The sequence below is a fragment of the Leptinotarsa decemlineata genome, unplaced genomic scaffold (genome assembly GCF_025532065.1).
Source record: "Leptinotarsa decemlineata unplaced genomic scaffold, Ldec_3_MD MMD2_tig00026328_RagTag_RagTag, whole genome shotgun sequence".
Lineage (NCBI taxonomy): Eukaryota > Metazoa > Arthropoda > Insecta > Coleoptera > Chrysomelidae > Leptinotarsa > Leptinotarsa decemlineata.
This window is the reverse complement of record NW_027412688.1, coordinates 36,729,653-36,756,511: the sequence shown is the minus strand read 5'-3', so window position 1 is coordinate 36,756,511 and position 26,859 is coordinate 36,729,653. Positions and strand designations below refer to the sequence as shown.

General features: G+C 34.1%; 2 protein-coding genes across 3 annotated transcripts in view; one reads left to right on the top strand and one right to left on the bottom strand.

The window, feature by feature from the left end:
* Positions 1-26,859, bottom strand: part of LOC111502988 (neuroglobin) — a 122,660-nt gene that overhangs the window by 23,904 nt on the left and 71,897 nt on the right. The gene's annotated exons all lie outside the window — the stretch shown is intronic.
* LOC111502983 (uncharacterized) lies at positions 1,580-24,343 on the top strand. 2 transcript variants are annotated; one of them, XM_074182128.1, is made up of 5 exons: positions 1,580-1,858; positions 6,937-7,110; positions 7,465-7,596; positions 12,963-19,871; positions 24,009-24,343. In XM_074182128.1, exons 1-5 carry the CDS (start codon positions 1,717-1,719, stop codon positions 24,323-24,325), a joined length of 7,674 nt encoding a protein of 2,557 aa, XP_074038229.1. In that variant the 5' UTR covers positions 1,580-1,716; the 3' UTR covers positions 24,326-24,343. The 2 variants fall into 2 exon arrangements, with proteins under 2 accessions (XP_074038229.1, XP_023012943.2); XM_023157175.2 differs by lacking the exon at positions 1,580-1,858 and adding an exon at positions 3,743-3,821.

Here is a 26,859-nt window from a genome sequence, read left to right as displayed (position 1 = left end):
GTTACTCCATATACATATGCCATGTGCAGTGTTTTTTCCAAGTCAGACATGCATCAATGGTTATCCCCAGAAATGCTGTATCATCTGAACTGTTGAGTGTTTGATCATTTATTTGAATTTGTTTTTTTTTCGCACTGTCTTTGACGATTGTGGAATCTCACCAACTGGACACCACCAAGGATGTGTCATCAACGTACATCGTTACGAATGCATCTGTGATGAAGTTATCGATTTCATTTATATAAAGAAGGAATAATATCGGACCTAGCACAGATCCTTGTGGTACACTCATCGTGACGTCCAAGCGCTCAAAATCGAAGGTAACAAACTAACAAGCTAACAAACTGCTGTCTATTCTTCAGGAACGATAAAGCCCCGTCCATATGATATGATAATGATAATTGGTTACTTCGCAACCAAAGGAGAATTGTAAAAGGTCCAAAGTTGGTTATCACAGTTTAAACAGTAATTGATCACGGAAATGAATCGTACTCAACAAAAATGAGCATATATATTTTTATTCTGACTTAGTATTTTTTTGTGACCGACTCCTGACAAAATAAATATCTGTATAGAAATATTGGAAAATTTTATTGTTGATCTCATACATCTAAAGAACAATCTGAGTGGTGATTAATAAAATTCTTCTAAATCTAATTCACCCACGAGTTCAACGAATTGTAGCCAACAATCAAGATGAATTCAAAAATCCAGTTGTTTTCCAACAAGATGGTGAGGAACCACTTTTTTCAGCCTTCTAAGGGATTAGCTGGATCAGAAATACTCAGGCATGTGAATTGGTAGCCTGCACGTTCGCAGGATTTGACTCCTATAAATGTTTTCTTCCGAGAATTTATCAAATCAAAAGTTACGCAACGTAGGACAATAAGGGAACCCAGAAGCAGAATTGCCGAAATTCCTAGACCCAAATTCAAACATTGATAACTCCGCAACCGGTTATTGAAAGTGAATGTCTAGAGTCTAAGAGAATTGGAATAATCTCATACGAAATGTTACAAGACCCCCTTTCCATTTGAAAAATAAGGTTTAAAGTGCCCTGTCAGCGGCAAGTGATGTCACACTATTAGCTTTTGAATCAAAAAGTACTGAACATTTTACAAAAATTTTGCCAGACTCTGATATCTTGCCCAGTTCGAAAGTTGAGAGGGGGGCGGACGGGATACCATTTACGTCCTGACTGTCTATTATCTACACATTAACGTTGATTTCCTGACTCGTCTGATGAAATTATGAAATATTATATCAGGCACTTGTAGAATTTTTGAGAATGTTTATTCTTTCAAAGTGATTCATAAACTTGAAAAAGAATCCTGTGTTTTCTCATGTATCAGTTCGTTGTGACTAGACATTTAATGATAGATAGAATCACCTTTTGATAATGTCCTCTCGAATGAGATTCCATCTTTGGAAAGGTGACAATGTTCTTCTTATCAAAAAGATAATTTTTCTTCTCTCAAGGCCTTCTATGATTTTTTGATAATAATCTAATTACAGCATGAGTAGTACAACAGAAAAGTTTCTGGGGATCCACTGAGTTCAAAATCTGGAATATTCGAAAAACTTTCGAACGATATGAGAACGTATAAAATGCAAGATTTCGAAAGAATCCAAATAAACTAGAAACTTATTTATAGAAAATTCCATGCACATGTCACACTGGAATAACACGAAAAATTCGATGTCCGAAAATAAGGAATGGAAAAAAAATCTGGAGAAGCTGTCTGCATTTTGTTGCATGAGCGAGAAAACACATTCACGTGCATCTTAGTTGAAGAAAGAAGAACTTCTTACCGGAATAGGAAGTTGAATACGGAAGATTGTGGATGTTTGAAAGTAGGTATGTTTGGAAAGATTGTTATTATTTTTTGTAACATCGCTAGTTTGTTTTATGTCACTTACTGCAAATGTCAAAATTTTTGTAACTGTATAACAGTATCATTTTGATTTCGTCAGTACAATATTTTTTGTGGAGATACTTGACTTAATGTATACTTTCATTATTTTTGTCATCAGCTTATAATTGATAATAATGATCATTGATTTAAATCACTCAAACAAAATTGTATCAATGACTATTGATTTTAATTTTGATATGGACAAAATACGACCTCAACTTTCAAAGTGGTTAACTGTGTGAAATAAAACCAATGCAATTGCAACCTTTTTTCATCACGCATGTTGCGTGATAAAAAAAAGTCTGAATCTACTGATTATAAAAACAATCGATGCAGAAATGTCTCATTACGAATTTTCTCATCTGTCCGATGTTTTTTTATGATAACTTACATATCCTTTTTTTGGTTTGTTTCAGTTTTTCACAATTCAGAAACTATTGTACCTATTAATTTTTCAATATATCGTTTCCTGAAGATATTCAAGGACTCATGATATTGGATCATTGGAATATTTTCAGATATAAGAAAAGCTTTTGATGCTATATCTCACTCTAAAATTCTCGAGAAACTAACACATTTCGGAATAGAAGGTGTTTGCCTTGAAATTTTTCGGAGTTACTAAAGAAACACAAAACAGTTCGTAAAAATAAATGAATATAAGAGAAAACTCCAAGTAACAAAGTATTGTGTTCCTCAAGGCACGGTTTCAGGACGTGTTCTTGTTTTTTGATGGTAATCTATATTCATATGCAGATGACACTATATTAGTAGTAGATGGATATAACTGGGATGAGACCATATCAAAGGCTGAAATTGACACTTAATATCACGAGATCTAAATTCATAACATTTTCGTGTAGTTGAAAATATCAACCAAAATTTGATGGATGGAATAAAAATATATTCTTCGGAACCGAAAAAAATTATTTTCAAAAATTCAATTGCACTCTAAAATTGAATAAAACCTCAGAAAGTAATATGAATTGATGTCCGGACACAAGTTCATATATACTTTTTTTCTTAAAATTGTCTCAGGAATACCTCACTTGAATATTTTAACGTACTTATGTTACACCCTGTATAATGTCAGGTCAGACAATTCCGCTTTCTTCTTCGAAAAGTTTTTTGGGGGTTAAAATGGTCACCAACATGTCTTGGCACAGTCATGTCACTGGAATTGCAAAGGCTGCTTACCAAAAGCTTGGAACATTGTTTCGAACCAGAAAACACCTCAGTTGAACAAATATGTTGATTGATATATTTCTTCATTTCAATTCATTATTTTTTTTATGAATAATACCTATTAGCAGTCGACATAATCTTCATTTTTCGATAAAATCAGTCAAACACAAGTGATTATACTCAGCAGACTGTGATGAAATATGCTTGTACTAACATTTAAAAAAATATTTATAGACATTCATTCTATAGTGTAAATTTGTTAATAAATTTGAATTGAATTTGAATTTCGAATCTCCCATTTCTAGTGAAACATAAGTTTAAATGGAAATTGACAACCAGGAAGTCACCAGTGTTATTAACAAATTCTAATATGCGGAAGAACAACAGATATGTTGAATAAAAATTGTTGATGAACGAGTATCGATTGTTTTTCCAAACAACCACGTCTTGTAACCTAAAGAAACAACCACGTGCTTGCTTCACGAAATTACTAACCAAAATATTCTTTTTCGATACAATTTTGGAATAGCCCCGCAGGCTGTGGTGTAACGGAAATATAAACAAACGATATTCGAAAATTCTTTTGTTCATGATTATTAGATAAATACGGCAGAACTGAAGTTGCTAACTTAATTGGTGTTTCTCTTCCTTTTGAGATGTACTCGTTCAACCACCTTTTTCGAGTGTGGGTTCTATTGATAGCCCTAACCAGTTTTTATAGTGGTGAGTGATAATGATAAAACATGAGTTTGGATTAACATATTATGTGCATCTGATTCTTCCTTTGAAAATCGAGATCATTGTTCATTTTAGTATTCTTAATTTTTTTTCTTATTAGTCAGTGGGCTTGAAGACTGGCAGTAAACAAATATAAAGAAATTAACTATAAACGTTCGAGCTAGTCTTGGATACACCTACACAGTAGGTTCAATAAACTGACCCCCATCAGAAAACAACTACTCCCCTGGTTAATACCACGAAGGGCGTCAGATTATATTCGACAGACGTCAGCGAGTGAATCTTCACAGAAAGTATCCTGCATATGCAATTAGCAATACAACTGAAAGGTCGATCTACATTTTTGGAAAGGGCACACTTGCAGACCGGTTTCGGGCTCATTAGCTACTCGTCAGTGCTAGATAGTGGCCATCATCGACCTAAAGTCAATGATATTCCATAATTGAAAATTATTATCAGCCGAAAGGGTATGGAATTGAAAATTTATATTCTTTCAGTGTTTGATTCCTCGTCTTAAGTTTAAGCGAACATAAAAAATGTCACTCCATCTAGTGGACGAGGTACTAACCAACTGCATATCCGACATTTCGAATATGGTTAGTTAGTACCTCGTCCACTAGATGGAGTGACATTTTGTTGTTCGCTCTAACTAAGGAAGAGGAATGAAATACTCTGAAATAATTCCGATTTTCAATTATGGAATTTGACTTTAGGGTGATATTGGCCACTATCTTGCACTTACGAGTGGCTAATGAGCTCGAAACCGGTCTGCAAGTGTGACCGTTCCAAAATTCAAGATCGACTCTTTCAGTTGCATTGCTAATTGCATATGCAGGAAATTTTCTGTGAAGATTCCTGCACTGACACCTGTCGGATATAATCCAACGCCCTTCGTGGTATTAGCCAGGGGAGTAGTTGTTTTCTGATAGGCGTCAGTACATTCAACTTACTGTGTAGGTATATCCAAGACTGGCTTGAACGTTCAAAGTGCATTTCTTTAGATTTCTTAATTTTTGCAGAACCCTATTCACTGAGTTATTTACTGTAACTTTGAAAATTGACTGGTCATTATGAAAATCTGGCAAAAAACAAACCAATCAACGAATATTCAGGATTACGGGATACTTTTTATCTTTTGTAATTGGAAAAATATCGAATGATTTACTTATTTCTTTGTACTTTTCACTTACTTGACGTGCAGATATAAATTGAACTCAAATTACCATCTATTCGAATGTCACTCACTCATTCATCTCCGTTTCTCCGTACTGGTAAGTCCTACGAAGCTAAAATTTCGTATATACGAGGTCCGGCTATTAAATAACGAGACTGGGCGCCTAGAGAGCGCTCTAGAGGGGTGGGGGGAAAACGAGTAAGGCGTTGGGTATCTGGAAATCTTCTCTATTTACGTAACAAAACACGTTTTCGTCACCATTATAGTATGTGTGCAGTAGCAGTTGTTTTTTCTCCAGCCACTGAGTGTGTACTATAAATTGTTGCAAGAGGCCTATGGGGACCATTCTCTATCTCGTGCGCGTGTTTTTGAGTAGTGTAAGCGCTTCAGTGAGACCCGAGAGAGCAAGGATATCCAAATCAAAATTCAGGGCAATGTTGATCGTATTTTTCGACATTAACGGTATCGTGATGACTCAATGGGTTCCATAGGGTCAGACTGTCAACCAGAGTTACTATTTGTCAGTTTTGGCAACACTGCGAGAACGAGTTCTTAAGAAACGGCCCGAGTTGTGGATGAACAACTCGTGGATTTTGCACCAAGACAACGCACATGCCCATAACGCGCTATCTGTGATGCGATATTTGGCCGATGAACGCACTCCAGTGCTCGAACATGCGCCAGATTTAGCACCATGCGACTTTTGTTTCCGAAGGTAAAATCTGCCTTGAAAGAAACCCGATTCGAGTCAGAGCTCCTGAAGGCCCTCACCAAAAAAGACTTCCAGCGCTGCTTCGATTAATGGATAAAACGTATGGAAAGGTGTGACGAGGGGAGGGGAGTATATTTTTTGAATAGACCTCGTATAACAATGCCGGCATGAAAACGTTCGAAGAAAATGTTTAATAATTCCTCCTTGAATAACTAGCTATGTTAACAGTATGATACACAATGAAGCAAGGACAAACATAATGGGACATCGACTTGTTGCTTGTTGCTAAAAAAAGTTTGGAAGTAGCGTTTCAAATTCACGATCCATGGAAAATCTGTTGAGGAAATATCTGTACATGAGTTGATTTGTCCCGTTTCCTGCATTGGTCATACGGGGGTAATATTTCAAAAAGAATTGAAAAACATAAAAGTAGTTTTTTGAAAGAGGTTAGGTAAAGTTAGGTCCAAAGTGAGTGAGTCTATTCGACCCTCCACCGCAACCCGCAAGGGTTTATTGTGGCTCACACCTATTCACACTCAACAAAATAAACCCAGCTTCTTAACGAAGCCGTTTAGTTTGTATGGTGAGTGGTCTTTCAGGTCAGATGGTAGAGATACGGCTCTGCCGAACTCTAAAAACCTGATTCGGTCCCCAGCGGGGCAGGCACAAAGTATGTGCTCTGCTGTTTCATCATTTTCCTCGGACTGTCTTCCGACAGTCCGAGTCTCTGCATATGATGATTTAAATGACAGTGACCTGTAAGAAGGCCTATTAGACACCATAGTTGATCCCTACTGTAGTCCAACAACTGTTTGGTATCGAGCCACGAAGGGTGAAAAAACGTCTTTGAGTGGAAGATTCTGCCAGAAGTCCTGGTGTTCCAGGGAGTCAGCAGCCTCATTGCCTTCTAGGCCAGTATGGCCAGGAATCGAGACCAGAGACAGTCTGTTACGTCTTTCTATTGAGAAGTCATTTTTGGCAATTTGCTACCAATTTAGACATTGCTCGGTAGGAGCCAAGAGCTTCAATCGCCGCTTGACTGTCCAAGAACATTTGAAAGGAACATAATAATTCAACATTGGTGAAATATCCTTTGGTAGAAGGGAGTGCATTAAATTGAGAGTATGTCTAAAGGTCTTAATGAAACAAATCCATAGAAATCCAAGGATTCGTTGCAGTTATACAGTATGAATATAACATTAACATTTTTTTAGCCGCAAGAATAATTGATAAAAGATCGTTAGATAAATGGACTTTGAAACATTTAGCTGCACCTGTACTTGATGCAGAAAAATTATCAGGAGAGAAACACGATTCTGGGTCGACGGGAGATAATTTCTCGGGCGATACTGGACACCATGGAGGAGAAAATTTCCACAAAGTTATAGGTACGTATACAAAACATATTCTCCACCGTTGTTAGATGGAATCCAAGTTCAGTGATATTGAAAAAATAACATGGAAAACTTGCATGGAAGGGAAATGGAAGTTTTTCTTCAGGGTGGTCATTAATGGTAATATTTCATAGTGGAATTTTTCTAATTTCAAAAAGAAATTTTACATAAACATATATTCCTAAAGAATATGACTTTCTGGCATACCTATTACGCTACAGTTTTTTGAATCGATATTTTAAACAACCTGAAAAATTGGTAATCCATTTTGGAACTCCATGTATTTTTTTGTGTCCAATATTGGCAAAAATGAACTTGTAGAGAAAACGTATACGTTCTTGATTTCAGAAAAAGTAAAAGATGCGGAAATAACGGGGCACTTGATACACAAGGGAAAACATTTGATTAAAAAAGCCATGGATGAAAAGAAAGTGGAAGGAAATTCAAAGGGCAGCGGAAACAATATCATTTCGGCATATGGTAAATATGGATTTTTGTAAGATTTAATCATTTGAAATAGTGAGTGTACAGAGTTTTTTATTTTTTTTTCATCAATGCAATACTTATGGTTTAATGTATATTAAGAAACGTTTTGGTAAAATATGAGGTTGTTTAAAAAGTTTTGTCCATTTTTATGACTTTACTTTGAACTGTAATATCTCAGTGAATACTTATACAATTTATTCAAAAAGAGCGCCATTTAGATCATTGTACTTGTAGCAAAAGTCGATTAATTCTGTGAGCATAAACATTGTGTGCTCGGGATTCGATGAAGTTGAGGAAGACCATTTTTCCTGGCCCTGATTGGTGAAGGTTCTGTCAGTGAGTGGTACAATCCCCAATTTTTCAAATAGGAAGTATAGGTTTGTGATTTATCGTTAGAAAGGTCTCTTCATTCTCTATTCAAAAATGTTATCGCTTTCAAGTTTATTGAAATTGAAACAATTAGGATAAAATAAATAAAAATCATGTGGTTACCGATAAAATTCGATAGAATACACTCAAAAACTAAAATGTAATGCAGAACGTAATGAAATGTAGAATATAAAAAAAGAACTATGGATGTTACCGAAGTAGATGTTTGAAATGTTCACCGCGAACGTCTTGGTAATATCCCAATCTGAAATAAAACTGTTTTCTAACATTCTACAGGGCTTTTCATGATGAGCGTTAATTAGCCGTTTGGTAAACTATTCAACAGATCAACCTGAAAATTCCACAGTATGCATAAGTCAATATGACCTACACGCCTAAAATATTTTAGACGAAGCAGCGTTGTCGCTTCTACTATAAAGTAGAATATCATATTATGATTCATTATCACTTTGTCAACAAATTCATATACTATTTCTCTATACCTATCTATTACCGTTCGGAAGATAAAAATTAATTTCGATATTTTTTTTACCAAACATGAACTTTCATAAATGCTGATAATCTTGAACTCTCTTGCACTAAAACAATCAAATTTGAAATGGAGTGGAGTGATACTATGAGGATCTTCACTCCGAGTCATATTTTCATTTGCCTCATACAGGGTCTTCAAAAAATGCAGATACTTTGATCTCATGAAAAAATGAGTGGAACTCAATTTTTTCAAATGGAACACTCTGTATATTTCAACATTTTTGAGCTCTACATCTAATTTCAGGTTAACTTTGTTCAGATAATACTATTTCTATTTTAAACCGTTTTCGAGATAAACTGTTTCAAACGGAAATTGACATGGTTTCCTTGTTCATCACTCATTTTTGTAAAACAGATTTCGTTTGATGTTTCTCAATTAGTCACAGATAATACAATGAAAAGATACTCCTCAACCATCGAATGAAACTTTTCTTCAAACAATAGTTTTATTAACGCTGAAACACGAACTGAAAATAATAAACCCATAAATTAATGAGTTAATTTAATTGTCAGTGTATTTCAGAATATGTTCAAACACATCACCTCTACTTAAACAAACATGTAATCTCTTCAAAAGATTGTCATGTGTAGCGCTTCTGATTAAGTCTGGAGTCAAACTATTGAAAGCAGTTGTAACTCTCGATTTCATATCTTTCATTGCAGTTATTGGAGTAGAGTAAACCATATTTTTAATGAAACCCCACACGAAATAATCTAATGGATTGCCGTCTGGTGTTCTAGGAGGCCAACGAAAAGGTCCATTATTACCAATCCATCTGTCTTCGAAGATTTCGGTTAAAGCTTCGCTGACTGAATGAGAATTATGGGGTGGAGCACCATCCATTTGGTACCATACACTTTCTCTTCCTGGTCTATTATTTAAAATCATTTGAATTCCATTCCTCAGTAAATCTTCATATTTTGATGCATTCAAATTATCATCATAAAACTCGATATAAAAAATTGACTCATTCTTTATGGCACAAAATACATTGAATTGTCATCTTTCTTGAAAACCCCTTTGGCGGACAACATGGGGATTTTCTGGCGCCCAATAAAGACTGTTGTGTCTATTGAAAACTCCATTTTTTGTGAATTTGGCCTCATCTGTCCATATGATATTGTCAAGGAAATTGACCATTCAATTCAAAGAATTCCACTCTACGAGGTAAATCAGTCTCTTTCAAATGTTGGACACGGTGGAACTTATAGGGATGCCATTTATGCTTATTAAGAATTCGACAAATTGTCACGTAGGGTATACCTATCTCCCTTTCAGCCTCGTGTAGAGAAGCATTTGGAAATGCATGAAAGTATCCCAAAACTGTTACACCATTGTCATCATCATCCACTTTAGTATTCTTACGAATGATTTTTGGACGGAAGGTTCCATTCAACCTACAGTTTTTTAGTAGTCGATTTATCACATTATTATTCGGTTTCGGAAGTTGTGGATATCGGCATGTTCTACTTGCAATTCTATTGCACTCACCATAAATTATTAATAAATTCAAGAAATCTTCATTACTGTAACCTAATCTTGACATTATTCTATTATAATTGATAGATATCACAATCAGTCAAAACCACCAACGAAAGTCTGACGTTAAATAATTGGTTTATTTATTTTTCCAAAGCACACTATTGAAAAATATCAATGTGTACTGTTGTACGTTATAGACCAATTCCTCAATGTATATAAATTGTAACTTTTTCTAAGGAAGGTACATACCAATTTCAAATTGACTGATCTGAGACAGTTAAAAAACTGGATCAAAAAGAAATATTACTAAGTATAAAAAAAATGATGAATATCCAAAATAAGTGATGAATTCAAAAAAACGAGCAAGAAAACTACGTCAGTTTTTGTTTGAAACAGTTTATCTCGAAAACGATTCAAAATAGAAATAGTATTATCTGAACAAAGTTAATCTAAAATTGGATGTAGAGCTCAAAAATGTTGAAATATACAGGGTGTTCCATTTAAAAATTGAGTTCCACTCATTTTTTCATGAGATCAAAGTATCTGCATTTTTTGAAGACCCTGTATAAGGCAAATGAAAATATGACTCGGAGTGAAGATCCTCATAGTATCACTCCACTCCATTTCAAATTTGATCGTTTTAGTGCAAGAGAGTTCAAGATTATCAGCATTTATAAAAGTTCATGTTTGGTACAAAAAGTATCGAAATTAATTTATATCTTCTAAACGGTAATAGATAGATATGGGGAACTAGTATATGAATTTGTTGACAAAGTGATAATGAATCATAATATGATTTTATATACGGGAGGTTCCATTTAAAAAATCAAAGAAGCCGCTACTTTATAGTAGAAGCGACAACGCCGCTTCGTCTGAAATATTTTAGACGTGTAGGTCATATTGATTTATGCATACTGTGAAATTTTCAGGTTGATCCGTTGAATAGTTTGTCAGAAACGGCTAATTAACGCTCATCATGAAAAGCCCTGTATAACATATCAGGCGTGACCGACCTAATCGCAAGCGTTTTTCGTTATTTTAGGTCATTCAAATGTGAAGGTTCAGTTTTGTACACATTGCTCTTTACATATCCCCATAAAAAAATCTAATGATGAAAGATCAGGTGATCGCGCTGGCCATTCAATCGATCCTCGCCTCCCTATCCATTGATTGGGAAATGTACCGAAGTATTGCCGGATATTAACTTGACAATGTGATGGTGGTCCATCCTGCTGAAACAATATCGTATTCACTGGAACTTGAGGGTTTCTTGGATCAGGGTAAAATTTGCTAAATTTGGAATGACATCATTTTGAAGTAAAGCCAAATAAATATCGCCATTCAAGTTGACCTCAATGTAGAAACAAAGTACACTCATCAGAACACATAACGTCTTCTAATTGGATGATATTGTTATCCAAAATTCGCATCATTTGCTCACAAAAATAAGTTCTTCTATCAAAATCGTTTTCCATGAGCTCTTGAGTAGGTATCATTTTTGTTTTCTTTCAATATGTTTACCATCGATGTATGGTCAACATTGAATGTAGTGGATGCCTGTCTACTCGATGTATGTGGGCTTTCCTCAAACTCAAGCATCACATCTAATTTGAGTTCATCACTCATTGCATTGACTGCTTTTTTTATCTGCTTATTGTGCTTGTTGTTCCTTGAGATATGGGCAGTAAATTAGGAATTTTCTCATGAAATAGGCGAGCTACTTCCTGCTGTGTTCGGGTTTTATCGCCGTAATCAATCATTTGTAAAATTGTTATTATATGCATTTCCGTTAATCTAATCATTTGTCAGACTTGAAGTTAACGAACTTCACTGACATCTAATGTCGTAACATACAAAAGTTGACAAGGTGTTTTAAAACAACTTTGCCACGGAATTTTTTTACAGTTTATTAAAGTATACCATTTAAAAAAAAACATTACTATGATTTTTGCTTGCTTTCTCATTATCAATATCTCATCACAAGCCTATACTTCTTATTTAAAAATTAGGGGTTGTACCTGTCCTTCATTCGACGTGAGTAGAAGGTATTGGTAGTATTTTTCCGTTGAGGTATGCCAAATTATAATTTAACTTTCACGTGTTTGGGGATTTTGTTAAAATATGTACCTTAACCGAAATAATGAATCAATTCCATTTGGCTTTTATACACTGTGTAGCTTTATTGTTGAATTCTCCATACATTTGTCACTGGAAAGAGTAATTATTGAACAGACAGTATACGATTCTCTCTTTCTCAAAATTTTGAGAAAATTTTCCAAGTAGGTAACAATGAAAATTCATTCAATAAATGAACTCTTGAGGTCAAGAAATTAAAAAACATTTCCAATATGTCTATTTCCTAAATTGCATGAATTAAAATTTTATATTTTTTTCAATTGAAATTGCACACTTATCTGGAGCTTCATTTGTCACGAAGTACCCATTATAAACTGTATAGTGGATGTTTTATGTATATAAAACTATAAATGAGATTCAATAATAGATCTGTACACTTGAAATTTTAGTCAATTCTTGTTGGAAATCCTATTTTGAGTAATTTTTCCTGAAATTTATGTCATTGATTGAAATTCAGGCACCCACCTGAAAATGAGGCTACAAATTCACATTTTGACGCAAGTCATAGTTTTTCATTCTCGATAAATATATTTCTGGAATTTGATGTAGTCGATTCCAAAGTATCATCATGCAACCTACCTGGGTAAAATTTCAAAAGTTGAATTTAACAATTCCAGAAGATTTCACAGATATCATTCATATATGAAATGAATATAACTAGTCCCAGAACAGATCCTTGTGTAATAAAATATCTAGTTACAAAACTGCATGATATTTTGTCATTCAATCATGTGACTTCAAACCTACATACTACATTAGACATGAAATGTTATCTACTAGTTGCTTGTTTTACAGTGAAAGCTGCTATGTTTTGTTTCAGGATCTAACAAGTTCAACACAATGAAAAATTTGATAGAGATAGAAATCAATTGTGACCATGAAGAACTTGCAGCACAGTGGAAAGTTTTATCGCTTCTGTTGAAGGAAATGACCAAACCCAAAGGATCCCAAGAAGACGATAAAAAGGATACCATGAAGTATTTTGTTGGAAAGGGATTGAAACTAGGGAAGGTCGTGGAGTTTTTGACTGCGGAGGCCATAAAACACGAATCTATAGACCTGGTAAAAGAATTATTGGAACTTAAAAACAAATATGAACAAGAAAAGGGGACAGACAAAATAGAGAAAGTGAAAGAATTGTTAGAAAAAGTCACCTTGATAGGAGCAAAAATATTCGAAATGGAGAAGAAACACGACAGTGAAAGCGAAGAAGACAACAAACAAAAAATATTCGAACATATTGGAAAAAAAGCTTCGAAATCTGTAAAAGATATTTTGAAGAAACACAACTCAGGAAGTGAAGAGGTCCACAAACCCCATTTTCTAGGTCTCATCAAAGACAGTGGCGAGCACCTTAGAGAGAATGTGAGTCACGAGGTAGAAATGGAAAAGAAACTGGATGAAACAGTAGGAGAAGAGAAAGACTGTGACAAGACTATCAGAGGTTTTTTGGCAGAGCTCAAAGCAGTTGGAAAAAAAATTCATGAAATTAAAGAGAAGCATGAAGAGAAAGATGAAGATCGCAAAAGGATGTTCAAGCACATCGACGAAATAAACGAAAAAATTTATGGTATTTTAAAGAAACACAACACAACTGAAGATGAAGAAAGTTCGAAAGAAACGGAGAATAAACTTCCTATAGCAGATAAAGCCAAGCACCAAATGAAAGAATTCCAAGAAGATATTGTCGACGACGTGAAGGAGAAGGGAGGAAAAGTAGTTGAAGGAATATGGCATTTTGTGGAAAAAACCAAGAAACTGCAGAAAATGAAAAATGTAGGTGATCCAACTGAAGACCAATTGAAGAGAGTATTCAGAGATGAGGAGAAGGAGGATGCAGAAAAGGTAGAAAATGATAAAAAACTAATAGGAGGCTTTAAACATCTGATAGAAAGGGAAAAGAAACTACACGACATAGCTAAGGAAGGAGACATAATCAAACACGTATTTAAAAAGGTTTTCAAACACAAAGAAGGAGATGATGAACATGGTATCATAGAAGAAACTTTGGAAAAAGGTAAAGAGCTTGTTGGAAGTTTGAAGCATGGTGAGGAGAAAGCAATCAATGGTCTGAGGGACATCATAGAAAAAGAAAAAACACTGTACGAAATAGAACATGACATCGATCTCATCAAACACGTATTTGATAAGGTATTCAATCACCACAAGAAGAAGAACGAAGAAGAATTGTGCGAGGATGAAGACGAAAGTGGAAATAAACTCAAAGAAACGTTCAAACACTTAGCACAAAAAGGGGCGAAACTTTATGGGGGTGGTTTCATCACACATGCGATTCATAAAGTTATAAAACATGAGAAGAAGGAAGTTGAAGGTGAAAGAGGTGAAAGTCAGGAAGAAGAAGAAGAAAACAAAATGCATAAAGCCTTTGACGAATTTGAACTTGTGATGAAAAAATTAATGAAACTTTACAAAATAGAACATGAAGCCGATTTCATTAAGCATGTATTCGAAAAAGTTTATAAACACGCCAAGAAAGAAGATGAAGATTCAAAAGATGAGGAAGGAAAGAAACACAAAACATTTAAAATTTTCAAACAGAAAATAGAGAAATTGCTGAAAAGCAATAAAATAGAACACGACGAAAGTTTCATCGAACATTTATTTGGGAAAGTTATAAAACACGAAAAGGAGGAAATGGTGGATTCACTGGAAAATGAGAAAGAACATGACAAAAAATTTGACAAATTCAAACACAGCGTGGAGAAAATGATGAAGCATCACAAAATAGAACATAAAGGCGATTTCATTGAACACTTATTTAAAAAAATGGTGAAAAATAAAAGGAAAGAAAGTAGCGAAGAATGTAGTAGTGAAGAACACGAGGAAACTGAACATAAAAAAGAATTCATGAAGGATGCAAGAGAAAAAGGGAAGGAAATTATTGGAGACATTATGGAGGCAGGAAATAAATTGGTTGCAGGAAAGGCAGTGAAACATTTATTTGAGAAGACGGTAAAACACGAGAAGAAAGAAATTGAAGTAAAATCAATAAATCATACAATGAAAGAAAGAAAAAACCTTGTTGAAAATATGAAGCATGTTTTAGATAAGGCAAATGACAAAATTTTCAAACACGATGAAGAGGAAGAGAAGAAAGGTCTCCTGAAAGATGTCTTGGAGAAAGGAAAGAGAATCATTGGAGGTATTAAAGAAAAAGAAAACCATTTCGATGAAAAAATAGATAGTTTCAAAGACCACGTAAAAAATCTGGCAAAACATAAACTGGAATTCAAAGTTGTGAAACACTTGATTGATGAAGTAACTGAACACAAGAAAAAAGATAGCGAAGAAGAATGCACCGAAGATTCGATTGGAAAAGGTAAAAAAATTGTTGAAGGTGTGGGACATATTATAGAAAACGCTAAAGATAAGGTTTTCAAGCATGACGAAGAAGAAGATGAAGGAGGATTCATGAAAGGTGCATTTGAGAAAGGAAAGAAAATCGTTGAAGATTTGGCAAAATATAAACTAGAATATAAAGCTGTGAAACATTTGATTGATAAAGTAACTGAACACAAGAAAAAAGATAGCGAAGAAGAATGTACCGAAGATTCGATTGGAAAAGGTAAAAAAATTGTTGAAGGTGTGGGACATATTATAGAAAACGCTAAAGACAAGGTTTTCAAGCATGACGAGGAAAAAGATGAAGGAGGGTTCATGAAAGGTGCATTTGAGAAAGGAAAGAAAACCGTTGAAGATTTAGCAAAACATACACTGGAGTATAAAGCTGTGAAACATTTGATTGATAAAGTAACTGAAAATAAGAAAAAAGATAGCGAAGAAGAATGCACCGAAGATTCGATTGGAAAAGGTAAAAAAATTGTTGAAGGTGTGGGACATATTATAGAAGACGCTAAAGATAAGGTTTTCAAGCATGACGAGGAAGAAGATGAAGGAAGATTCATGAAAGGTGCATTCGAGAAAGGAAAGAAAATCGTTGAAGATTTGGCAAAACATACACTAGAGTATAAAGCTGTGAAACATTTGATTGATAAAGTAACTGAACACAAGAAAAAAGATAGCGAAGAAGAATGCACCGAAGATTCGATTGGAAAAGGTAAAAAAATTGTTGAAGGTGTGGGACATATTATAGAAAACGCTAAAGATAAGGTTTTCAAGCATGACGAAGAAGAAGATGAAGGAGGATTCATGAAAGGTGCATTTGAGAAAGGAAAGAAAACCGTTGAAGATTTAGCAAAACATACACTAGAGTATAAAGCTGTGAAACATTTGATTGATAAAGTAACTGAACATAAGAAAAAAGATAGCGAAGAAGAATATACTGAAGATATTGGAAAAGGTAAAAAAATTGTTGAAGGTGTGGGACATATTATAGAAAACGCTAAAGATAAGGTTTTCAAGCATGACGAAGAAGAAGATGAAGGAAGATTCATGAAAGGTGCATTTGAGAAAGAAAAGAAAACCATTGAAGATTTAGCAAAACATACACTAGAGTATAAAGCTGTGAAACATGTGATTGATAAAGTAACTGAACATAAGAAAAAAGATAGCGAAGAAGAATTTACTGAAGATATTGGAAAAGGTAAAAAACTTGTTAAAGGTGTGGGACATATTATAGAAAACGCTAAAGATAAGGTTTTCAAGCATGACGAGGAAGAAGATGAAGGAGGATTCATGAAAGGAAAGAAAATCGTTGAAGATTTGGCAAAACATAAACTAGAGTATAAAGCTGTGAAACATTTGATTGATAAAGTAACTGAACATAAGAAAAAAGATAGCGAAGAAGAGTGTACCGAAGATTCGATTGGAAAAGGTAAAAAAATTGTTGAAGGTGTGGGACATATTATAGAAAACGCTAAAGATAAGGTTTTCAAGCATGACGTGAAAGAAGATGAAGGAGGATTCATGAAAGGTGCATTTGAGAAAGGAAAGAAAATCGTTGAAGATTTGGCAAAACATACACTAGAGTATAAAGCTGTGAAACATTTGATTGATAAAGTAACTGAACATAGAAAAAAAGAAAGCGAAGAAGAATATACTGAAGATATTGGAAAAGGTAAAAAAATTGTTGAAGGTGTGGGACATATTATAGAAAACGCTAAAGATAAGGTTTTCAAGCATGACGAGGAAGAAGATGAAGGAGGATTCATGAAAGGTGCATTTGAGAAAGGAAAGAAAATCGTTGAAGATTTGGCAAAACATAAACTAGAATATAAAGCTGTGAAACATTTGATTGATAAAGTAACTGAACATAAGAAAAAAGATAGCGAAGAAGAATGTACCGAAGATTCCATTGGAAAAGGTAAAAAAATTGTTGAAGGTGTGGGACATATTATAGAAAACACTAAAGATAAGGTTTTCAAGCATGACGAAGAAGAAGATGAAGGAGGATTCATGAAAGGTGCATTTGAGAAAGGAAAGAAAATCGTTGAAGATTTGGCAAAACATACACTAGAGTATAAAGCTGTGAAACATGTGATTGATAAAGTAACTGAACATAAGAAAAAAGATAGCGAAGAAGAATATACTGAAGATAATGGAAAAGGTAAAAAAATTGTTGAAGGTGTGGGACATATTATAGAAAACGCTAAAGATAAGGTTTTCAAGCATGACGAAGAAGAAGATGAAGGAGGATTCATGAAAGGTGCATTTGAGAAAGGAAAGAAAATCGTTGAAGATTTGGCAAAATATAAACTAGAATATAAAGCTGTGAAACATTTGATTGATAAAGTAACTGAACACAAGAAAAAAGATAGCGAAGAAGAATGTACCGAAGATTCGATTGGAAAAGGTAAAAAAATTGTTGAAGGTGTGGGACATATTATAGAAAACGCTAAAGACAAGGTTTTCAAGCATGACGAGGAAAAAGATGAAGGAGGGTTCATGAAAGGTGCATTTGAGAAAGGAAAGAAAATCGTTGAAGATTTGGCAAAACATACACTGGAGTATAAAGCTGTGAAACATTTGATTGATAAAGTAACTGAACATAAGAAAAAAGATAGCGAAGAAGAATGTACCGAAGATTCGATTGGAAAAGGTAAAAAAATTATTGAAGGTGTGGGACATATTAAAGAAAACGCTAAAGATAAGGTTTTCAAGCATGACGAGGAAGAAGATGAAGGAGGATTCATGAAAGGTGCATTTGAGAAAGGAAAGAAAATCGTTGAAGATTTGGCAAAACATACACTGGAGTATAAAGCTGTGAAACATTTGATTGATAAAGTAACTGAACACAAGAAAAAAGATAGCGAAGAAGAATGTACCGAAGATTCGATTGGAAAAGGTAAAAAAATTATTGAAGGTGTGGGACATATTATAGAAAACGCTAAAGATAAGGTTTTCAAGCACGACGAGGAAGAAGATGAAGGAGGATTCATGAAAGGTGCATTTGAGAAAGGAAAGAAAATCGTTGAAGATTTGGCAAAACATAAACTAGAATATAAAGCTGTGAAACATTTGATTGATAAAGTAACTGAACATAAGAAAAAAGATAGGGAAGAAGAATTCACCGAAGATTCGATTGGAAAGGGTAAAAAAATTGTTGAAGGTCTGGCAAAACACAAATTAGAATATGGAGTTGTCAAACATTTCATTAATAAAGTAATTGAACACGAGAAAAAAGATAGCGAAGAAGACAGTACTGAAGATACGAAAAAAGGAAGAAAAATTGTTAAAAGTATAGAGCATGCTGTAGAAAAAGCAAAGAAGAAATTTATCGAGCATGAAAAAGAAGACAGTGAAGAAGAAAGTAAAGAAAATTTTGATACAGGAAAAGAAAATAAGATCAGGAGAATACTTGGTGGTTTTATCAAAACAGTGAAAAAAGATCACGAAAATGAACATAAAAAAAAGAAAATCGAAGAAACATTTGATGACTTCAAAACCACCATGGAAAAACTTATGAAACACCACAAAATCGAACATGAACATGATTTCATTGAAGGACTTCTTGGAAAAGTTTTGAAGCACGGAAAGAAAGAGGATATTGAAGAATTCATTAAAGAAGCGTTGAAATTTGGTGGATTCAAAGCTACTATGGAAAAACTGATGAAACATCATAAAATTGAACATGAACATGATTTTATTAAACACCTTCTTGCTCGCGTTGTGAAACATGGAGAGAAGGAAGCGAAAGAAGAACTTCTTAAACAAACTCTGGAAGAAGGAAAAAAACTCATTGGGGGAGCTGTTCTGGTCAAGGGTACTATAGAAGCTGGAAAGAAAATTGTTGGAGGTGTTGATCATGTTCTAGAAAAAGGAAAGGAGATCAAACCAGCAATCAAAAAAATTTTTGGCAAACATGAAGATTCAGAGGAGTGTTCGGAAGAAATGGATGGAAAGTTAGTTCGAGGATTCAAACACCTCATAGAAAAAGAAAAGGATTTACTTGGACTGGGAGCTAGCAGCAACTTTGTCAGATATCTGTTTGAAAAACTCAACAAGTATCACAACGAAAATTTCTTTGGGGGAGCAACCGACGAAAGGAAGGAATTCCTAGATTGTCTTGAGAGAGACAGAAAGGAGAAGGAAAAAGAGAGAGAAAAAGAAATGAAGCACTTCCTAGGAGGAGGAATAGACCACCAAAGGCACCTACTCAAAGCGAAATTGGAACACGGAAAACAGAAAATTGAAGAACCCTTCCATGTTTTGTTTGACAAACTTCACGAAGTTGAGCAAGCTGGCAAATACATTAAAGATGTCTTGCATAAGAGGGATGGTATGGAGCATGAACACTCTGGGCTCTTTGGTGAGTATTATTGAGTTTTTTGCTATTTCAAGCTCGTCGAGTACATTCTCATTTACTCGAAAGAAAAAGTCGATTGTTTCCCAAATTCTGTCTGGTTGTATTAATGGTGAAAAACTTGTCCGTGAAATATCAATTCGATATTGTTCATGTGTTTTGGCTCAATCATCTTCAATGAATACTTCTTCGTAATTTCCGAGAGAATATATATATTTATAAGTGAAATGAATTTTAATTCATTTGGATTTTTTCAATTTTCCGAAGAATGACAATTATAAAACATCCAGTATCAATTCATTGAGAATGTTTAAATTAGGAACAAAGGCTTTCACAGCCGAATAAAAAAAACAAAATTTGAGCTGATAGGCCGTAGTTGAATGAAACTTGAAGTACCCAACGTTTCGCCTGCTACTACGCACATAACACTGATTATGTCTCCCGCAGTAGCATACGAAACGTTTAGTATAATGAGATCCCATTCGACTACAGCTTACCAGCTCGGATTTGGTAGTGTTTAATGAATTTGAATTTATTCGACGAATAATAGCGTTGCATAAAAATATCTTTTCTTTTAAAGAGGTTTTGGAATCAGAATCTTCATTCCAATTGACAGAATTTTCAAACAATGTCTTTGAATTGTATGGTTATTGATGAAATCAACATATACCTATTGATTTGTGAGTGTATATATAGCAGAATGACTTTTTCAATTTTCTCCTTACCTCTCCGATTTGCAAAATCTTGATGTGTTGATTTATTTACAATGTTCACCACAAAAAAATCGATCAGCTCCTTGAGAATAGTTACAATAAAAATATGAAACGGTTCCCTGAGAGCGACCCAAACGCATCTTCTCACTTTGTCTAGCTGAGAGTAATAATAATAATGTTTATTCACTAAATATAGATAAAAGCTGTATATAAGTCTCAAATATAAAAAGGAGTAAATAAACAACGGCATCACGAAGGGGTGTTCCCCGTACCTGACATAGCCATAGTACTTGAATTGACTCCATTTGACCGTCGATTGAAATATAAATCCTCCACTGATTTTCTCCTCTTTTCGTGGAGCACCATTTTCACATCCCTCATACGTTGTTTCGCGGAGAATACAGAATGTTTCAATTGAGGCGAACATCAAACAACAACAACGCGATGAAACCAATCATATTTTGTAAATGTGCTACCTTAATGTCTCTCAATCAGTTAGAACATTATGTATGAGATCAATTTTCAGTTTCAAACACACTTTGTGAGAAAAATTAATGTCACTAGGGGTGTTGGTGTGAATATTAAAATGATACTTTGATGCTCTCTAGCAATCCTCTTTTTTTCTCTCAAATCACCGATTACTGTCCTATCAAGATTTTTTTTAATCGTGAGATAGCTCTGATAGTACCAGAAACTAATGATCCTCACAACCTGGAGGATCTTAGTGCCATAAGCATACTATCCGCGATGGCAAAAGTGATGTTGATTATCTGTGGAGAAAATATCCAAATCAATTTCACCTCTGATGCAATATGGATTTGAAAGAAGACATAGTTGTACTAGCACTTTACTTGTGTCTTGGTGCAGCGAGGATCGTTAGAGCACCCCCTGCCGGGTGGGGACGCATCTACCAAGGTGACTTCATCCCATTCTTGCCGAAACTATGTTTCACCTGAGCCTACTAAGTGTTTCTAGAGGAATCTCCGAGATACCGCGCACCCTCTTGTCTTAGAAAATCTTGTCGGGGTAATGCGGAGCTCTGCCGAGATGAACCTCCTCTAGTTACTCGTGGGACCTCTTTGAGGAACATGAAGTAACCAAGAAATCGACCTTGAGACTACAGTGTAAACAACCCCCAACTACACTTTCCGTAACATCGGAGCTAGAGCTCCTCATTTCCACAACTCTCGATCTTTCTCCTTCAGGAGTGGGAACAAACTTTTCCGAGAAGGTCAGAAAACGTTACCGTTCAAACGAAAATTCGAGAAGATCATTTCTCTGAAATGCGTCACTGTAGACCTATTTCCCATGTCACATATTTGTGTTGTTCACCATGGTCTGTCAACTATGTAGTAGATTATTCTTCATAGGAAAATATGGGCTCTGGTATCTCTGACACTTTTTAAAGCATTCGAGACTATACATTAACTAACACATGGTATAGACTCTTTCAATAATTATTTGCGTGGGCTGTATCAGAGTATGACAGGAATATGACTGGACACAACAAGTCGGATATTCTCGTATTGAAGTCTGGAATACTTACTACAAGTAGTCTTGTTCACATGTACTCGATTTAGCTCTTTTTGGTGACATTTTTCAGCTCTGTCCAAAAATCACGATCAAGGTGTCATTCGATTCGTATTTTTGCCTAGAAAGTTTAAGGAAAGGTCCGAAAACGCGCCGATATAAATTACAAAAGTTATAAACAATTAAGTGAAAAAAAATGGGGCTTTAGTTTTTTCTTAATATCTCAACTTTAGTAAAAGGCTTGAGTTGTTAATAAATTCATAATGAACAAATAAGACTTGAAGCATATTTATCATAACTGCAATAGTTTGAAAGTTATTATAATTATAAAAGCGAAGGAGCGAATGAAAAAGACAAGTATCCAGGTATCAAAATATTGAAAGTTTTATAAAAAATAGAAAAATTAAAAAAAAACACATAGTTACTTCTATTATAGAACAAAGTATTGAAAAAAAATGTTTATAACAATTAAAAAAAGAATAAAAAAAAGTTTTTTCAAAACCTTAAAGAACAATTGAATTAATAATTTAAATAAAAACGGTTCCTCAATTTTAATATTTAGTTGCAAAAAACGATTGTTAATTAACAAACGCATTTTTTAGCAACAAAGAAATTTTTTCAAGAAACTTTTTTTTTCTTAAAATCATGATTTTTTTCCATTAACATAATGCAAAAAAAATTTTTCGAATTGCTCATAAAAAATGTATTTGTTTATAATAAACTTATTAACAATAGCTGTAAAAAATAAAAAAAAAATATTAATTAGTTTTTAGCCATGAGACATTGAAACAATGTAAAATTAGAAAAAAAATTGTAATGTATTTTTTATAAAATTATAATTTTCAATTGTCAATAAAAAAATTGAAAATAACAATTTTTTTATTTTGGCAACGGTAATCTATTTTTTTGCCTATTAAGGATAACTTCACCAAAGGAAAAAAATGCCAGGGTTTTAGTTTAATAATTATAGGGATTTTTATATTAACTTTCAATTCAGAAAAAGTTTGACGTTAAAATTGGGATAAACATTTTTTGACTAAGGATTATTGTTTATTGATGTATTCCAACATTCGGTCGGTCGGTCGGTAGCCAAGCGGTTCGGCGTGGGTGCTTTGTTCACTCACTCGAATTGACTGCCGTGTTGGTTGGTGGTTCAAGCCCTAGTCTGAACGATCGATCTTCACTTACTATCGTCCAACCCGTGTTAGGAATCTCACGTTAAAAGGTAAGACTTCGTTAATCCTTAGCTCGCACAAGTTTCGACTTCTGAGGTTTGTCGTTCGTAGGGGTGCGACAGCTGGTTAACGGAAAAACAGATTTTAAGCAGAAAACAGATTACATGATTTTTTTCATTCCTCAATATTTACATTTAATATGTTTAAATAATATTTTTTGTTTTTACGTCAGAGTGACGAAAGGCGCGCGGAAGCCAGACTACCTGGTTTTGGCTCTATTTTCAGGGCTCTGTAAAAATTATAAATAATCGAGATACAGTTTCGGGAGTCGTGACTTTTTTACGCAAATTAATTGATCTTTTCAAATCTCTTTTTAAATTTCCAAAATTTTGAAAATTTTTCGAGATATTAAGAAAAATTTAAAGTCCCATTTTTTTTCATTCAATTGTTTATAACTATTGTAATTTTTATCAGCGCGTTTTCGGACCTTTCCTTAAACTTTCTAGGCAAAAATACGAATCGAATGACTTCTTGGTCGTAATTTTTGGACAGGGCTGAAAAATGTTACAAAAAAAGTACATGTGAACTAGACTAAAGGTCTCATCCTATTCTCTTCTATTCATGATAGTCGACTTATCAACTTAGCTACATATAATTTTTGTCATCTATAACATTTAAAAAAAAATATCATTTCTGAAACTGATTATCAGGCTTTTCTGCTACAGGCAAGCATAGCCACCACAATACCGATGAACATGGAGGAGTTCTGTCGAAACCGAAACAAATGCTGAGCAAAGTTTCTAGTGCCCTGCACTCAGTTGGGAAGCCTCTCTCACATACTGCGGTGTTTTTGAAGAAAGTCATTCCCATAAAAGAGGAAGAAAACGGCTCTGGCTGCGATTGTTGTTGCTGTTGCGAGGAGGATGGCGATAGATACCATGATCGGGCCAACCACCAAGTTTTCAATTACCGGCCAGGGAGTGATTTCGATGAGCTGTACTCCAATCCGAACTATCACTATCAGGGGAGGTATTTTGGATAATAAAGTGATATGCTGTTAGTTTTTGTTTGATTCATTGAGAGGAAAAGGTATTCGTTGCTCAGAAAAATGAGAGCCTTTTTCAAAAATATCAAATTCTCATTTTGGTAGGTATTTATAGGTTTATAATTGGTTTCAAAATAAATCATCCATAAGAAAGCAATATGTCTATATGCGCGACATAATTCGTTAAAAAAATTGGACCGGCATTGTTTCTTATATATTTTAATTCTTCGGTACAGTAGATTTATTTGAACAACAAATATTTGCTGATGACACCACTTTAATTTATAATGGAAATCGTGCAGAAGAAATTAAAATTAATATTTCAAAAGACTTTGATGAAAAGTTTTTACGGCTTTACTGCTATAAAATGTCACTGAATTTTCAGAAATCTTCATATACAGTGTCACACATAAAGTCCGCATCAAAAGGGTTTTTTCTGTTCATCTCTTCAAGCAACTTTTGATATCTCCAGTAAGTTGTGCTTTAAAAATGATGCCAAATGACATGCATATGACCGATCAAGTGATTTTTCTTCCCTGTCCAATTTGACATTTTTTCCAAAAAATGTTCAGAAAAGCAGTTATTGCTCGAAATTTCGAAAATCGGTGAAGACAAAAGATGGTTGTTTTTTTATTTTTTACCCATATACCAATTTTTAGCTCTCTAGTACAAATTTAGTTTTTTTACAGTTCTTCGAAAATTTGACATTTGCCGATTTTTCAAATTTAGCCAAACCTCAACAAAGTTAGTGCTTCATGCCTAACTTATCTAACGCATTTTTATTACCAATTGCAATTATAAATACAACTTATTTCGCAAAAATTCAAAACACCAGAAAAAATTATGCCAAAAATGATGCAAAGTTGATAAAGTTTTTAAAAACAGATAAATATTTCACTTTATTTCTACTTTTTGCGAAATAGCTTGATACATAAGCATAATTAAAAAACAACATCAATGAAAAGTCAATAACTTATTCTTTACTGCACTTTTCAAACAGTTAAACTTTGATTTACTAATTACGAAAAATTACAACGCAATTAAACTAAGGGAAGGAATTATACGAAAGTAATTTCACATTTACTAAATATCTTTTATGAGGTATGAATGAACAAAATTACTTCAGAAATCAATTTAGATTTTGTTGCCTAGAAAACTAAACCGTAAAAAATTCTAACAAACATCTGTTAAAATAAAGTTATAATTTAAATCAAGAACACTAAATCAAATCGAAACATATGCCTAAACCATGTAAATACCAATAGAAATACAAAATAGAAAGTCACATTTCGGTGTGCCTTCCACCACGTTCAATGCAATCAATTGTCCTTTTTAAAACATCTTTAACTGCATTCTTTATACTACGGGGTTTCGTGCTTACAACACATTTTCGAATAACTGCCTCTAAATGGTTTATATCTCGAAAAGGTCTTTGCTTATACACCTTTTGTTTTAAGTAACCCCACAAGAAGAAATCTAGTGGGGTTATATCAGGAGATCTAGGCGGCTAAAAGTGTTCCATATTGCGACTGATTACTTTGCCCCTAAATATTTCTAAAAGACGCTCTTTAACCAGCCGTGTGGCATCAGTGCACCATCACACTGATACCACACAACATTTCTTACTTGAAGGGGCATATTATCCAAAACTTCAGATAGTTCGGTATTCACAAAGTGTAGGTAGTCCGCAGAATTTAAATTATGTCTAAAAAAGTATGGTCCTATAATTTGATCGTTTAATATGCCACACCATACATTCGTCTTAAACGAATATTGATCTCGACATTCGATTACGAAATGTGGGTTTTCTTTTGCCCACCACCTACAGTTTTGCGAGCTCACAACGCCATTTGAAGAGAAGGTCGCTTCATCTGCCCATAAAATGATAATTTTCTTCTTTTTCCCCTTTAAACCAAAAAGAAAAATTCAAGCGCATATCGAAGTCCCTTTCTTTTAATGTATTGATAAATTTCGGTTTATAAGGCGTAAATTTATTTTTGTGTAAAATACGTCGTACACTCTCTCGGTTAACATCTGTTCTATCTGCAATATCTTGAATACTTGTTTTTTTATGTTCTACGACATCCAAACATATTTCAAATTCCACTTCTTCAGTATGTCTAGAAGGCTGATGTGCTATTTTAAAATTACTCTCAACCGAGCCAGTAGATTTAAACTCAGCTATTATCCTACTAACTGTTGACTGATGAATATTTCTTGTCTGGCATTGAAAATATCAGCTACTTGTCGGTGACCGGTATTCTCGCCGCATATTTAAACGATTTCATTTTTAACAACACAAACATTCAAATCGATGGTGACCAACAACAACTCGACAAGATATTCAGGCAATTTGAAATTAATGAAAATGACAACAAATATTGGGCAGAATTCCATTTATTTTAAATGTATCCAGGTTTACAATAGACTACAGGATGCTTTAAATTTTTTTTAAACAAAAATTTCGAATTAATTTGAAAACTTATTTGTGATTTTATTTCATTCGTTGCTTTTCTCTTCGAGATACATCA